Below are 16069 nucleotides of genomic sequence, written 5' to 3' on the forward strand. Positions count from 1 at the left end.
ATTTTCTTAAAATACTTTTCAGCACATTACAGGATAAAAATTCAAGAATTTTGATGAAAAGCAGACATTTTTCATAAAGGTAGATTTGTCAGTCTTACAAACACAAATTGACAGAAAAAGATCACATTTAATCCCATAAACCTCCCGTGTGCTTGGCCTCCGCTTTGAAAGGATCCAGCCGTTCCGAGTGACCTCAGTGTAGAGGCATGTGATGATCCACTTCGGAAACCTCTCCATCGACATCTCACCCCCCCCCACCAACAAGAATGCTTCAGGCATTCACGCAACCGACTAGCACTCCAACTACTCAACACTCACATTTCCTTAAACATCTGGGTTAGATGAGGGCGCGAGTCTACTGTAAACGTTACCACCAGTTTGATGATCTACAACCACACTTCTGTCGTATTCGCACCTTTCCAGAGTCCACATGACTTGGTAGCAGGACAGCTGTGCTAAGTGTGGAGGAAGAGATTCATTTACCTCACACCCAACTGTTAATCACGTGCAGGGTTGTAAAAAGGTGCGATACAGTTTATTCAGCAGTTTAGTCATCCATAAAACTGACTACACCAGGCCAATGAGGAATTTAACATCAGTGACCTCTATCTTTAATCAATACAACGCTTACCTCTGACAAGGCGGAACAATAATGCCAAAGTGGTTGATTCTTCCCTCTTCGCTTCCTCAAAAGATTAGGTCAAAAAAAAAAAAAAAAAAAAACAGAAGGCAGTGAAATACGTGCACACTGTCAAGCAATTGGTAAACCTGTTTTACCCTATCCTGAACAAAAAAGTAAATTTCAATGGATCAGTCCAGTGAAATTAAGGAACTAAAAAATGTAGTCCTTCTACTTTCTGTCTTCTATCACAGAATTGTCATTAAACTCGGAGGATGAAAAAAAACCTCCCCAGAGGCAAAAACAGTTCTGTCAAAGCGTCTTGTCATAGCATGCTTGATAGAGTGTTGAACTGATGAATTGATTTAAATAGCATGCATTATCACTGACATCAAATGATTATGAATACATTTTACAGGAATCTTATAATTTACTGACATAATTGACTTTCTGAGCAGCAGAGAGTAGAGCGCCTGTGACTAATGTGGGTAATCTAGCGGAAGACTTTAAAAGTAGGAATGCTGTTGTAGCATGCTGTAAATTGATTTACATGTGAATGTGAGAATCTACAATACAATGTGGAGCAACAATGGCTATGTTCTATAACAATTGTGCTAATTTATTTACATGCAAAGATTCCAAAATTGATTGGAGTGCAAGTTTGTGGCTGTATAGCTCAAGGTTATGTGGGTTAACACTAAAAGCAATTAAAGCAGTTAAAGAGTTCCTATCTAAGAGGGCCATAAAAAAATGTTGCTGCCATCATCTATCTCCATCCACATCCCTATACCCACTGAACTGGAAAAGCTGCAAAGAATGGAGATGATCCGCCCGTTCCCCAGAAGCCCTTTTAAGCTGTACATTCTGCACACACAGCTACATTCCTGCCAGGGGGTAAGTAGATCATTGGAAGTCCTTATCTTTAAGAGAGCTGCCACAGGTCTGTTGATGGCAGTCTGAGCATCAACCATCAAACACCTGAGATGTACGTCAACCTTTTAACACCACATGATATGATAGTTAGGATATTCCACGGTGTTGTGCAATGTTGCACTGAGGTGGAAAGGTCTAAGGGACTGGGAAGTTTTTGTCATTCAGCTGTTGTGGAAAAACAATCTGAAGAGGCAAAAAAGCCTAAAGCAGATAGGAGGAAAAATCCGCCCTTTGAAGAAGGAAAATACTTGCCTTTAGGCTGCTCATTGGCAGTTTAAGAAAAAGAACATCACCACATCTCATTCAGTTCATAAACATACGACCCTGCAGTTCAACTGCATTTAGGGATGGACAGTTGGACACCAAAATCTTGAACACCACCACCCTCCAGTTTTCGTCTCATTATTTGCATTCCTTGTCTTCAATTTATAACCTACATGCAATCAGAAACTCTTACGCATAAGCAGAACTACCCATTTCTCCTCCATTACCAACACAGAGGTACTTATTACGTAGACTGCGATCTACCAGTCGAACGCAACGCTAGTGTGGTGGTAAGGCATTTGCCGGTATGAGATTCTGACGGTATGATAACATTAAGCAAAAAATATCACGGTTTCACAGTATTTCCTTTACAGCTCTAAAATGTGTTATTTGAGATGTCTGGGTTAAAAAAAAAAGCTTTTTCCATTGAAAATGATTTTTATTTTTCAAAACAACATATTAGCAAATTGGAACATAAGTATGATGAAATATTCTAAATAAAATTCAAATAAATGCTGTCCTTCAATTGAGCTTAAACACTCAGCCACAGCTCAACATTATTATCATCAGAACAAAAATAATTGAATTATTGTCCAATTTCCGTTTTACCACCACTAGACACACTAAACAAGCTGGAGTTAACTCTCGTAGCTGGTGGGAAACGTTCATAAGAGCGTTTACGAACCTTTAATTTTGTATAAAGCAGCAGGTGGTCACGTAAATGCAAAAATCATATTGGAGGTATTGCCTCCTCTGGCAGCCACCCTCCGCAAACATGTTTTACATGACTGTTGGCCCTCGTTCTCTCAGCTGCATCCGTCTGTAACTTATATGTATCTGAAATATTCCCATACAAACAACTTTTGTTTTCTTCGATGGGGGAAAAGTTCAGGTGTTTCACCTCCTCGAGCCATCCTGTAGCACAGCTGACTCACTAAGCAACAACCGAAGGGGGAGAGGTAAGCCCTGCAGCTGCAAGCAAGGGATTTCTACCTTTGGGACATACAAAATAGCTAATACCGTGAGAACGGTATAACGGAAAATTTTAGTGGTTTAGAAACCGTGACGTTTTCATACCATGGGATACCTTGAAACTGGTAACCGGCACATGTCTAGCGGTAGTGTAGTTTTTTTTTTTTTTTTTTTCAAATGTACATAGTTAATCATGTAGTGTGAGCAACATACTACCACCCGCGCTGTTAAGGTAGATCGCGGGAGCAATAAACAATGAGCATCCCTGCAATAATAATTAGCATGTCAAGTCACCCAAACATTAGCCCCAATTTGTCAAAGAATGAACAAATTTTACTTGTACAAGCTGCAAAATGAATGCAAAACAGTGTGGATTTAAAATGAGTACTAATGTGGATGACACACATTTCCTCCAGCCAAAAGTCTCTTTGGGCCAAAGCTGAACTAAGGATAAAAGGGAACCATTGACACATTTGTAATCTTCGGCCAAAGAGGAAACCCAGCGCCAAATGTAGAGTGAAGGGGAGGCGTCAGGGGTGAGGGACAGAACAGGCAAACAGATACAAAGAGGGCTTGTGTCAAAGCCGTGACTCTCCAGTTAAAGATAATGAACACTAAAATAATATGTAATTTGAGTTCCCCTCCACCCGTCTTTTATCCCCATGCATGCAAAGTCAGCACCGCTGGCTAGACAAACTATCTTTGCGGTCTTTGACATCGACACATTCTGGTTTGATGTGTGCGAGGTTGCAGCTGTATGGCGGAGGTTGGCAGAGCTCCACCGTCACACAAAGACGCTCTGAGCCAAGGAGGACTGTAGGAGGACTGGCTGCTCATTGCCCTAGCGAAAGCATGACTTTTGTCTAATTGTTCCACTTGCAGAATTTCACCATTTGGTTCTCTTGTCTACCCAGAGGAGACCATAAGATTGTATGAACAGAGATTAAAAGGGCATGGCTCATAACATGTAAAGCAACATTGGGCTCACCTTCCCCCATTGGGCCCTGGTGGAGAACAGGTTGTGACCCCTCTGGCATGGCACTCAGGCCTCTGGAGCTGAAAAACAAACAGCAAAGGGTTAAAAAGAGCAAAGATACTTCATGTCTAGACTTACTGTAACTGTACAGAATTTTCGTTTAGGTTTCACAAAAGGGAAGTCTTACAGTTTTGTTTTTGTTTTATTCAATCAGGCATCAGCAGCCTGGAGAAGTGAGGCCAAAAGGGTTATTGGGCTTTACGGTAAGTAAAAGGAAATTCTTCTCATTCCCTGCTCAATGCTCTGGGGTCAGTCATGCCAACCACTTGGTAATGTATAGCGTAGTTTGGGTGGAGGTATGCTGGGTGGAGACTGTGATATGAGCTCATGTTAATCGGGAAGTGGGCTGTGCGGGGAGGAAGGACAATACAAGTAAATTTATATTACTAGCGAGCTACCTCTTGGGAACCAATTCTTGCAAAATAAACAGATATTGAAAAGATTTGATTGTTCAAACAATTAGTTTGTGAACAGTACATCAATCAAGCTGCGTGTCCTGTTCTGTACCAATAAAGAAAAAAAAATCAATCCAGTGTGTGTAGTCTTGTGGTTTGGTGACCCAGCACAAAGCAGGTAATCCCTGATATCCACCATTTGACGTACCATTTTAAACTTCAACATCAACTGTCAGTGAAACTAATGTTGTCTTTTACTTCGCTATACTGTAAATATTAAACAAGAAAAGATGTCCTGCACTAGGCATGTCCACTCACAGACCCCAAATGGTGCTCCAGGAAGTGGCAGCAACAGATCTTTGGCCCAAGATGAGACAAGAGACGATTGGCAAGGAAGCCATTTGTTTTCTTCATTCATCAACATGACTAGTATTTTTAAATACCCTCGTTGTTGTTCATTCCTCTAAAGGTATTTTGATAACAGACAGGAATTTGAGTTTTTGCAAGAATTGTAACCTAAAATAAAAACGCCAATGTTGATGTTTCGGTCATTTAACACAGGTCAAGTATTGCTGTTATTTTGTGTCACCTAAAAGCGACAACAATGTGCAGCACCTATAACTTGATGAACATGCTTGCTAAAGGTATGACCCATTTATTAAATCTAAATTCTATACAATCCAATACTTAATAAACTTTGAAGTCGACCAGTGAGCAAAAATTCGTATATATATATTTTTTTAGGACACTAATCCTGAGATAGAAGCTCCTCTCTAATGTGTCCCACATTTTCTCAATCCTCATCCTCATGTTAGGACGAGGTGTGTCTCTCACAACAAATCCCGGCCGAGTTCTCTCTGGTTTCTTGCGGTAAATTAACACGGATCACTGTGCATGAGAACTTGTCCATTTGTGATTCCAAGTGAGCCTGCGGCCTTTAAATCATCGCATTCTTGGCCCAACAAGATCAGAGGAGCAGAAATTATTCAGGGATTAGGATTGCATTGTTCCTTTTGCTATTGCTGGCCACTGTGCCGATCTGACAGCCAGGCCAGCCGAGGCTGAAGTGAGCCCATTGCCAGGAGGAGTGCCAATTAAGATGTGCAGGAATGCAAAGAGAAATCTCACAGAGCTGGACGCTCAGTACGCAAGAGAATTGCTTCTCTCTAAGAAAACTGACACCAGTATTCTAGTATATTTTATCTAAATCACAACACTGCGATTGGCTGGCATCCAGTTCAAGGTGTATCCCGCCTCCCGCCCAGAGCTAGCTGGGATAGGCTCAAGCACCCCCGCGACCCTCGTGAAGAACAACAGTTCAGAAGATGAATGAATCAATAAATCACAACCAATCAACACAAATGCTAATAATCACAAAAAAAAAAAACAGTAATTAAGCCCCGCATTGATTATGGGTCTTGTGTAGGGCTGCAGCTATCGATTATTTAAGTAATCGATTAATCCAGTGATTACCTACTTTGAATAATCAAGTAATCGAATTACGGCCATTTAATGCGTTTCAGAATAAATTTTTGGAGATGTAAAACAAAGAAACATGTCCTTATGCCTGATATAACATTTATTTTGGCTTGCTAAGAACTTTCAAAAGAGCATTAAACACAAACACACACACACAAAAAAAAATACCTGAGTGTTTCTTCAAACGATGCAGTATTGCACTTTCACTTCACAAGCGCAATAAATGCATTTAAAACCAAATTAAAACACCTGAGCTTAGCCTCAAACGGTATAAAAAAATAAACACATGAGGTTCAAAGTACAACAAAAGAACAATTGGCTGACTTGCATAGCAAAAGTCTGCTAGCTTAAATGCTATACAATGCTAACTTTTATTTTACAATGCTCTTAACAAACCGTTCCAACACATATCACCACAAAAAAAAAAAGCCAAATATACCTCTAAACAAAATTACGAATGCATAAACAAACATATAGCTCAAACAAAAACTTACAACCTTATGTTGGTCTTATCAAGGAGCAGCCAAATTCAGTCATGTTAGACGAGTTATGTCATATTCACTGTTGCCACTAGATGGGCAATGTATCCCCCCAAATCAATAAAACTAAATGTAACACTTCGAAAACAAATCATTAAAACACCACTGTAATTAAACGAATTATCAAATTTGCGTCGAAGCTTTATTCTAATCAAATTACTCGATTTAATCGATTAATCATTGCAGCACTAATCATGTGAGATGAATGTGACAGTAAATAATCATAGCCATGTGAAAGTCACGCAACACTTGGCTGCTTCAAATGCATTTTTAAATTTTTTTTTACAGATGATCATTAGCAATAAATGGACATTGAGTTTTAATGTGTGTAATTCTATGTTGTAATTTTCCCCAGCTGCTGTATGCATTGATTTGTCGTAGTCAAGTAATAAAATCCTAATAATCCAACCTATGATGACTTCTGTGCACACTTCACTTAAAAGTCAAGATCAAAACTGTGTAAATCATTCAATGTTAAATGAAAAGGACCAGGATAAAAATGCCCCAAGTGTTCAATGAACTATCTGATTGGGAAAAAAAGTTTTCCCACGCCTTATTAAAGTGATGAATGTAGTCTGGGAGAAGATTAATTCTGTTGCTTGAACAGCTATGGCATAGAAAAAAATAGGAACATCTCACTTTTTGTCAGAATTCCATAACCTTGTTTTACTAGGGAGGGGGCATGGCCAGATTTATAGAAAAACATCACATACAGACCAACATTCATAGTAAATTGACCACCTGTATTTGACCTAGCAACCAATTTGCACAAATGGAGAGTATTTGGTTCCCACAGCTGATGGATGCATTAACCGCAGAAAGGGAGTCAGCAATTTTGTAGCTAATAGGAGACAGATGGAAGCCAAGCCATTGCGATGGTTATTAAACAAAAGAGCAGCATTGGATTATTTCTTCCTTGTTCCTCTAATTGCCAGGCTTTACACTAATCCAATGCTTGGATGCCTTTCTTGAAATCAAAACAAACAGGTTCAAGTGGACAGATGAGACAACATGTAAAGTTAACGAAGGGCTAAGCTTGGCGTTAAAAGAAAGCGTGTGTATGTGTGTGGTGGTGCATCGGGAGCGATGAGCATCTGGAGCATTTTTCCCCTTGGAAAGGGCCATCTGGATGGTGGGTGGAATAAAAGCAGTTACATGTCTAGAGAGGAAGCTGGAGCAAAATGATACTTCAGTTCTCTTCTTTCCCGGTCTTATTCAAAGGTGGGCAAAAGCAAAACGGATTGACTTTAACCCAGAAGAAGAATGTAATCCGAGATTAAGTTAAACAGAATAAATGAAATTTCAAATGGTGAAAAACAGGCAAATTTAATCCCAAACTATGGGCAATTTTTATATGTATTGCTCTGCGAGATTAAGAGGGCGTTTACATGGTGATGCTGCGACACCAAGCTTTTGATTCCGGCAAATAAAGCGGAATAATTCGATTGCGGGGATTGCTCCGCAACCTTATGAATGAAACGCCTTCGTTCCGATGTTGTCAGCAGTCGCAGTCGCACACGTCACTTTGGGCATGCGTAGACGCTGCTACTAAACATTCAAACCGCTAACATGGCTGAACACCGTCTTTAATTGAAATAGTTTATGTTTGCGTTTTTGTACCTTTTGAAGCAAAAGGAAAAAAACGCGCGAATGCCATTGCTTCGAGTGTTGTCTTCCGGGCTGAGGAAGTTGTCATGAAAGTGCATAATTGGCTGTCAGCCCGGTAGGGTCTGGCATGAATACTGCATAGTTTTCACGAGGAATTGCGCCATTGTTTGAAAGGAGACGGAACCAAGATGGAACCATGTAAATGCAAACATGAAATGTGTCGTATTCTCGGCCCCTGAGTTCGCAGAGGAGATATTAAGATTTTACGGACTGCTCTTCTGTCCCCATGACTGAGCCCTAAGTAGATGCCAAGTCTGCTGCCAACTCGTAGCACAATTATGGTTAAGTAGGCCCTTAATGGGTGCAATTAACCACCCAAATTGATATTTGGTCATGCAGAACAAGAAAACGCTAAAAATACTCTACAGAACTTCTGCTCACTCAGGGATGAACTAAGCGTGTCAAGTTGCATTTGCAGTCTGCCCCAAAATGGCTTGTGTGACTCTTCAAGCATGGCATAAGCACCCTGGGATATTTTCAGTCAGACATAGTGGGGACAGACTAACATCGACACCATCAGTTACGGCTTCTATGTGCCTAACCAATATGAATTAAACCTTGCAGGACAAGCAGGAGACATACTGGCCAAATTAACTCTTTATTATTTCGGCACTGGCTCTATGTTTACAAGACCCTCCTCTTGGCCCTTTTTCTCCAGCGACGAATGCCACCCTGACAGATAGCCTTTCTATACGAGCACCGTCTTTCCCACATTACTCCTGCAGTTTATCCCCTTATACATTGGCCTCAAGAGACTAACGGCTTTCTATTCACGCGAGTAAACAATACACCCTGACACTCTCTCTTCATCTCAATCAAATCCACAGTCTCTACAAAAGCACTACCCACAGACATACAACAAATGAACCACTTATTTGAATCCACTGCATTTTTGAGCATACGCTTTGCTAAGTGATTAACGTTCACAGAGCAATGTGAGCATGACTGACAAATGGTTGATAAACACCATGATCAAAATAGACCTTAATGAGAGTGTAATTGTTCCCCGCTGTGGAAAAGAAATGAAACAGCCAATTTCAACAACCCAAAAGTGAGTTATTTCAACATTATTGGGCTGTTCTAACTAAGGACAAAATAGCTGATATTTTTCCCCTTTTATAACTATCCCCATTCACACATAGCTACAAAAATGCTTGTAACGTAAAAGACACTGCAATTTGCATTCCGGACCTATACAAAGTACGCACCAAATGCTTGTATGCCCAGTCTTATCTAAAAGTGTTTTTTTTAGGTTTTTTTGGGGAACTCAACACATTCGTCATTCAAATACCACTTATGTGAAGGTCATTCAAATAGCTGTTGTTGTAAAGGACAAGCAATTAGTGCACTTAGAGTAAATGTATTGTCATCACAGAGTACTAGACTGGCATGTGTATTACAACTGTGCTTTTTTTGAAAGTATGTGCAATAGGGAATGGGACGTACTACGTCATTGTTTGGACGCGCCTCCATGCTGGCAATATGATTCACTTCCGGGTCGGCAGACTCAATGCGGATTGTAACGTGTGGTCGTGCTAAGCTAACTCTTTCGGTGTTTTAGAAAGAAATTATGGGTGTGTATTGATGTGTTACCGGGTGCAACAGCTTCTCCTACGACTAAAAAAAGGGCGAGGAAAACTGGACTCACTTTTCACTGTTTTCCTGCATGGAGGACCAAATATCAGATCGCGAAGGCACGACTGATGGCTGGATTGCAGCGGTTCGTCGGAAAAGCATTTCTTATGATCATATTTCTGCTGGAATGAGAGTATTCCCCTCATCTCTACTCTTGTAAGTTGAACGATTTATCCGTTTTGGTTTCAATACGGTTTTTTGTGTGTGTTTTTTTTTACTGTTGTGTAAATCTGCCTCGGTAGCAATGCTAACCTACTCCTCCTCCCCTACCTGTTGTGTTACTAGGAAAACCTGCATATGAAATGCTGACAACACATCCCGATTGGTCACCATATCTCTTCTTGGGTTATTCTGAGGTCAAGCGCACCACATCGGAGCGTTATGAGAGGTTGGAAAGGCGAAGAGTGCACGCTGAAACTTCAGTTTGCTCTGCTCTTACAAACACGTGTTGTTGTTGTTGTTGTTGTGAAAAGTCAATAAAATATGAATACCAAAACATGACTTGAACAACTTCTTGACAAACTGTAACTGCTTGTTGTTTACTTCAGGTCTTCATAATAAACAGGTGTAATAATTACAAAGTCAGGTGACTTAATTTTGTTATTCTATTTGGAATATGCATTGACAATTTTTGGACAGTGTTGTAGACAAGAACTGGGACTGATAAGTTGCAATAGATTTATTTCAAGTAATGCAATTTCTCCAATACGATATTTTAATTGACAGTTTAAAATCTTTAAATTAGTGCAAACAAGGCCCACCCTCTGACGGTGGCAGCAAATATTATATAATTATAAGTAATACACAAATACAAGATCACAATAAACGTGTCTTTGTCAAAGCAGTTTAAAACACTATTTACTGGCCTTGGGTAAATTGCCAGACAGGATAAATATGTGCTTTAAAGTTCTTGCATTTCCATTTTAAGTATTGCAAGTACTAGTCTACAACACAGTATTTGAACTGACAGTTTAAAATCCTTTTAGTACAAAATGGCCCACACTCTGGCAGGGGGCAGCAAATATTATAATACATAATACATTATAAAAAGCTATATACTATATAAATACAAGATCACAACAAAACCTGTATTTTTTCAAAGCAGTTAAAAAACATCCAGTGGCCTTAGGTAAATAAAGGTGTAAAAATATGTACTTTACAGTTCTTGCATTTCTATTTTAGGTATTGCAACTTTTCCAACACTATTTGAATTGACAGTCTAAAGTCTCCATAAGTGCAAATAAGAATATTATAATTTAAAAATAATAATAGAATATATAAATTCAACATTACAATGAAACGTGTCTTTGTCAAAGTGGTTTTAAAAAATAATAATAATACGTCACTGGCCATAGTTAAATAGCCAGGCAGAATAAATATGTGCATTACAGTTCTTGCATTTTCACAAGTTAAAAGCCCGCAGTTCATCGACGAGAAGGGCAGACCCAGATGGCGTCTGCAGTAGGGGCTTGTTTGAGTCCGACACAGGACAAATGGAACCACTCCATTGAACAAATTTTCTTTGTCAAATGATCCAAGAAGAGAGATGGTGACAAATCGGGATGTGTTGTCAGCAGGTTTACCTAGGAATACAACAGGTAGGTGAGTCGTAGTAGGCGAGCATTGCTACCGAGGCAGATTTACACAACGGTGTAAAAAAAGAAAAACGTATTGAAACCAAAAGTGGATAAATCGTTCAACTTACAAGAGTAGAGATGACAGGAACACACTCTCATTCCAGCAGAAATATGATCATAAGAAATGCTTTTCCGACGAACCGCTGCAATCCAGCCATCCGTCGTACCTTCGTGATCTGATATTTGGTCCTCCATGCAGGAAAACGGTGAAAAGTGAGTCCATTTTTCCTAACCCCTTTTTTTGTCGTAGGAGATGCTGTTGCACCCGGTAACGCAACAATAAGCACCCATATTTTCTTTCTAAAACACCGAAAGAGTTAGCTTAGCACTACCACACGTTACAATCCGCATTGACTCTGCCGAACCGGAAGTAAATCATATTGCCAGCATGGAGGCGCGTCCAAACAGTGACGTAGTACGTCCCATTCCCAATTGGGGAACATTTAGATGATGTTGTCATTTGGAAAAAAGAAAAGAGACAGAAAAAAACAAAACACACACAAAAAATTTCTCACCTCTACTAATCTATTGTCATGTCTGCAGACTGAACTATTTGCAGGTAAAGAACAAGGATTCTGGACAGTTTTTAGCTACACATTTGACGACGTTTATGGAACTTCCAGCTGCTTTCTGTCTCAAATTGGATTTGGCAGTATGGTAAAAATATAAAAACACAGACTTGGCTTACATATGGCGGCAGAAATGCTAAATCACTTACAGCACACACATTCCCACTTTCAAACAAACAAAGCTGTCAAGTGTTTGGTTCAAATTTTCCCTTTGACTCCTCATGTGTAAACTTACCTCGAAAAGGCAAAAGCAGCAATTTGGAGAATTTCAATAAGCACTGAAACGAGGTATGTTGCTCCTTTTAGAAGGTAAGTCTGGTAATTTCCCAACAGATGCAACATACCAAGGCTCTGAAAGAATGGGTTATGTGCCAGATCTAAGGTCCAAGTCACACTTGGGTAGTTTCCTGTCTAGACCTCCTAGATAGTGGCCGTTACTTGTATTGGGGTAACATTTGTGCCTGGAAATGATCTTGAGATATTGTCTGGAAGGTCAAGTGGGGTCAAAGAGGGAGAAGATGGAACTTTTCTCTACAACTGATTGATTTTGTTCCTTTATTGTTCAGCAGCTGGTCTTTGACCTAGCTTGGCCTGTATTTTAAAAGAAGAAACTCACGGAATCACACTGTGGCACTCATTAGAGGAGAACAATTGGATTTGGCTGGGTTTAAATGTGGGCACCATGGGGGGTAGTATAGGGGTAAGGGAATAGGAGGAAATGGTAAATGATTCAGTGGCTTTAAGTACCTTCGCTTTTCTCACCAAATTGGCCTTAAACATCGGTTACAAATAAAGCTACTCGCTAAATTGAGACAAGACAAATTGAAGCACTGAACAAAGTTCATTATAGTGAAAGTGTCTAGTTCAAACACAAACATGCTTATCTGACTGAAACTCACTCCTCCAATCAGGAGTTCCAAATGATGCCATGCATATGGAAATCCCACATAGCCCCCCACCCCAGCCTCCAAAAATAAAATAAAATAAAATAAAAACCTAATACTGTATCCCCCAGGAAAAAATACTGTAATAATAATAATAACAAAAATAAAAAATACACCGTTTGTCGTAGTCACATTGAGCAACAGATCGTCAATGTGTGTTGCAATGTTTACTGTAAAGAACATCTGCGCGAAAGTTCAGAACATGTAGTAGCTTAGTTTGCGTAGAGGACGTATGCATTTGAAAATTCTCTTGAAACTGTTGGAACAAGCTAGTTCATCACGACTGAAAACGTTCTGTACAGCAAGTAACGATTAAAATTTTGTCCACGACAACATTAAGCATTAATAATGGCAAAAACATTAACTACAAGCTCAACACTTAACTAGAATGTTCAACTGCTTGCATTAGAAAGATTTGTTCAGTGCGTTAAACATAGCTCACGTACCGAATTGGCCAATTCCTGGTCTTCCGACGATCCTCTGCCCAAAGTAAAAGTTTGACTCGGTAGTTTCTTGATAAGAATACCAATGTCACGCCGTTAATTCCTTAATTTCCACATGTTAAAGTCCCACGGACACCTACATCTCGCATACCGTTGGCTCGTGCAAATTCCAACTGAGTGAATCGTCTCATCTTTTTCAAGAGCAGCAAAGTACACCCGCTGCATTCAAGTCTATCGGAAAAACAAAATTCAAAGCGTGAAACAAAGTATTGGAAAATTGGGAAGTTCAGAATATTTAACGACATTTAATCCATCTAAAAGTGGATTATTCTGTATATTTCTATATGAATTTATACCTTATCCAGCCTTTATGCAAAATGCGACGGTTAATACGTCACAACAGTTTTGAGTTTTAAAATTTACCATGACATCGAATGCAGCAAAGCGACGACTGCTTTTGACATCTCTTTTGTGTTTTTCTCCGTCCGAACATCTGGATGACATGGAGAAGTGTAAATAACTAACTAGAGGAACCAAATTGCTCTACTCAAACTAAATTTTTGTCAGCATCTCATCTTTAATATAATTTTGGTCCTCCAAGTTAGAATGACAAAAAATCTGTTTCGTTTTGAAATGAAAATAAAGCAATAAAAAATATCTAAACTCAAAAAATGTACCAAATCTTTTTGAAGTTTGCTTTGAACTTATTTTCACTTTCATGGGGCTATTTTAGAAAGGGTAGCTAACGGCGTGATTGTGAATAGATAAAACACAATGCAACGCTTACAATTACTTTTATGAGGGTAAGGTCAGCTGAAGGTTTGGCCAACAAAAGAGGGCTTTGGTGAATCGTTTGGACTTTATGGTAATTTATGTGAGGTTGATTAAAAAGAATAGGGCGTGTTCGCTTCCACTTTTTACTTTGCTGTTCTCCTTCCATACAGGGATGAATGTTTCATCAAAAGCCTTCAGCGTTCAGACAACTCGAATTTGAAAACGTCTTAGTGTCTCCAACGTTTCTTTTTGATTAACAGTATGCCTCAACTTCAAACCTCAGTTGTCGTGACTAGTCAACAGCCTAATACTACCATCTGCTGACCAAATGGGGTAACGGTGAATGTCTGTCCATGTCGCATCTTGAAACCGGTGAAGTTCACTTGTTCACACTCCTATAGATAGCATAGTCATGTGAAAAAATTAGGACACCCTATAGAAGTGTTTCTGTAAAATGTAATTTTAAATAAATGCAATTTCTGTTGAGGAATAAATTAGGACACACCCACATTCAATCCCACTTAAAATGGCTAGAATCACACACAAGTGTATCACATCAGGTGCACATGATTAGAACATCATTACCCAGTGTTTTGAAGGATGCTTGCCTTATTGAAACCTCAAATTTAGTTTGGTGTGCCCCTGAATGTTGAAGTGAGAAAAAATACCATGGTGAGATCAAAGGAGCTGTCTGAGGCCTTCAGAAAAAAGATTGTAGACGCTTATGAGTCTGGTAAGCTATTTCAAAATATCTCAAAATATAAAATCAGCCATTCCACTGTCCGAAAAACAATCTACAAGTGGAGGACATTCAAAACAACTGCCAACATGCCCAGGTCTGGCCATCCAAGCAAGTTCACCCCAAGAGCAGACCATAAGATGCCAAAAGAACTCTCCAAAAATCCTAAAACGTCATCACTGGACCAACAGCAGGCTCTTGCTACTGTTGATGTGAAAGTGCATGCCTCTACAATCAGAAAGAGACTTCATAAGTTTAACCTTCATGGGAGGTGTGCATGGAGGAAACCTTTGCTCTCTAAGAAGAACATGAAGCCCAGGCTAAAGATTTTGCCAGAGTGAATGTAGACAAAGAACAGGATTTCTGGAATAATGTTCTTTGGACAGATCAATCTATAATTGAATTACTGTATTTGGACACCAGAACAGAGGACATTGTTTAGAGTAAACCCAATACAGCATTGAAGTAAAATAACCTCATACTACCTGAGAAGCATGGAGGTGGAAGTGTCTGGGGATGCCTTGCTGCAGCAGGACCTGGCCAGCTCACCATCAAAGAATCAACCATGAATTCTATCGTGTATCAGAGGGTGCTTGAGGAACATGTGAGATGATCTGTGATACAAATTAAAGCTGAAGCGAAACTGGACCCTGCAACATGACAATGACCCAAAACATACCAGTAAATCTACCAAGGACTGGCTGAAAAGATATGGGGAGTCCTGGAATGGCAGAGTCAAAGCCCAGATCTTAATCCCACTGATACTGTGGGGTGACTTGAAACGGGCTGTACATGCAAGAAACCCCTCAAATATCTCACAGCTGAAAGTATTCTCCGTTGAGGGGTGTAGCAAACTTTCTTCAGACCGATGTCAAAGACTGGTAGATGGCTACAAAAAGTGTCTCAATGAAGTTATTTGAGGCAAAGGGGGTAAACAATAGCTATTAGGTGGTAGGGTGTCCTAACCTTTTCCTCAGAATATGCATTTTTGTTAATATATCTGTTTTAATGAGTAAAACAATCTTTGTTGTTTACCTGCAATTAAATCACTTTTCCAGAGATGAAAAAGATCAGACATTGATATGTGAACATTTAACCCTTTAACACCTAAGCCTATTTTGGCCGAATTTGCATGCATTTGATGTTGCCTTTATATTTCAAAGAAAAAAATGTTTACAATGGCCAAGTTGGGTCCCTTTTTTCAGGACACCTTGAACTTCATGTCCAAACTGTTGTTTTCTTCACTGACCAATTTTAATCCACATTTTGGACCCAAAAAGACAAAAAAATCCCCAAATCTTTTTTCAAAATTTGTAATGTTGACGTCCCACTGACAACCAAACATACTCGACCAACCGTTTTGAAGCTTGATCATATTTATTCAACTTGTTAGGATAAACATTCAATAGAAAAAAATAAGATT

The 16069-nt window shown here is 39.5% G+C and overlaps 1 protein-coding gene across 2 annotated transcripts in view; it reads right to left on the minus strand.

The window, feature by feature from the left end:
* Nucleotides 1-13331, minus strand: part of LOC130931255 (pleckstrin homology domain-containing family G member 3) — a 54413-nt gene extending 41082 nt beyond the window's left edge. For both annotated transcript variants that reach the window (XM_057859893.1, XM_057859892.1), the window contains exons 1-2: nt 13137-13331; nt 3777-3844 (exon numbers count right to left, since the gene is read on the minus strand). In XM_057859893.1, coding sequence (XP_057715876.1) covers nt 3777-3825 — 49 coding nt within the window. In that variant the 5' untranslated portion in view covers nt 3826-3844; nt 13137-13331. The remainder of the gene's footprint in view (nt 1-3776; nt 3845-13136) is intronic.
* Nucleotides 13332-16069: the final 2738 nt, after the last annotated feature.

This window comes from Corythoichthys intestinalis, chromosome 15, assembly GCF_030265065.1.
Source record: "Corythoichthys intestinalis isolate RoL2023-P3 chromosome 15, ASM3026506v1, whole genome shotgun sequence".
NCBI classification, from domain to species: domain Eukaryota; kingdom Metazoa; phylum Chordata; class Actinopteri; order Syngnathiformes; family Syngnathidae; genus Corythoichthys; species Corythoichthys intestinalis.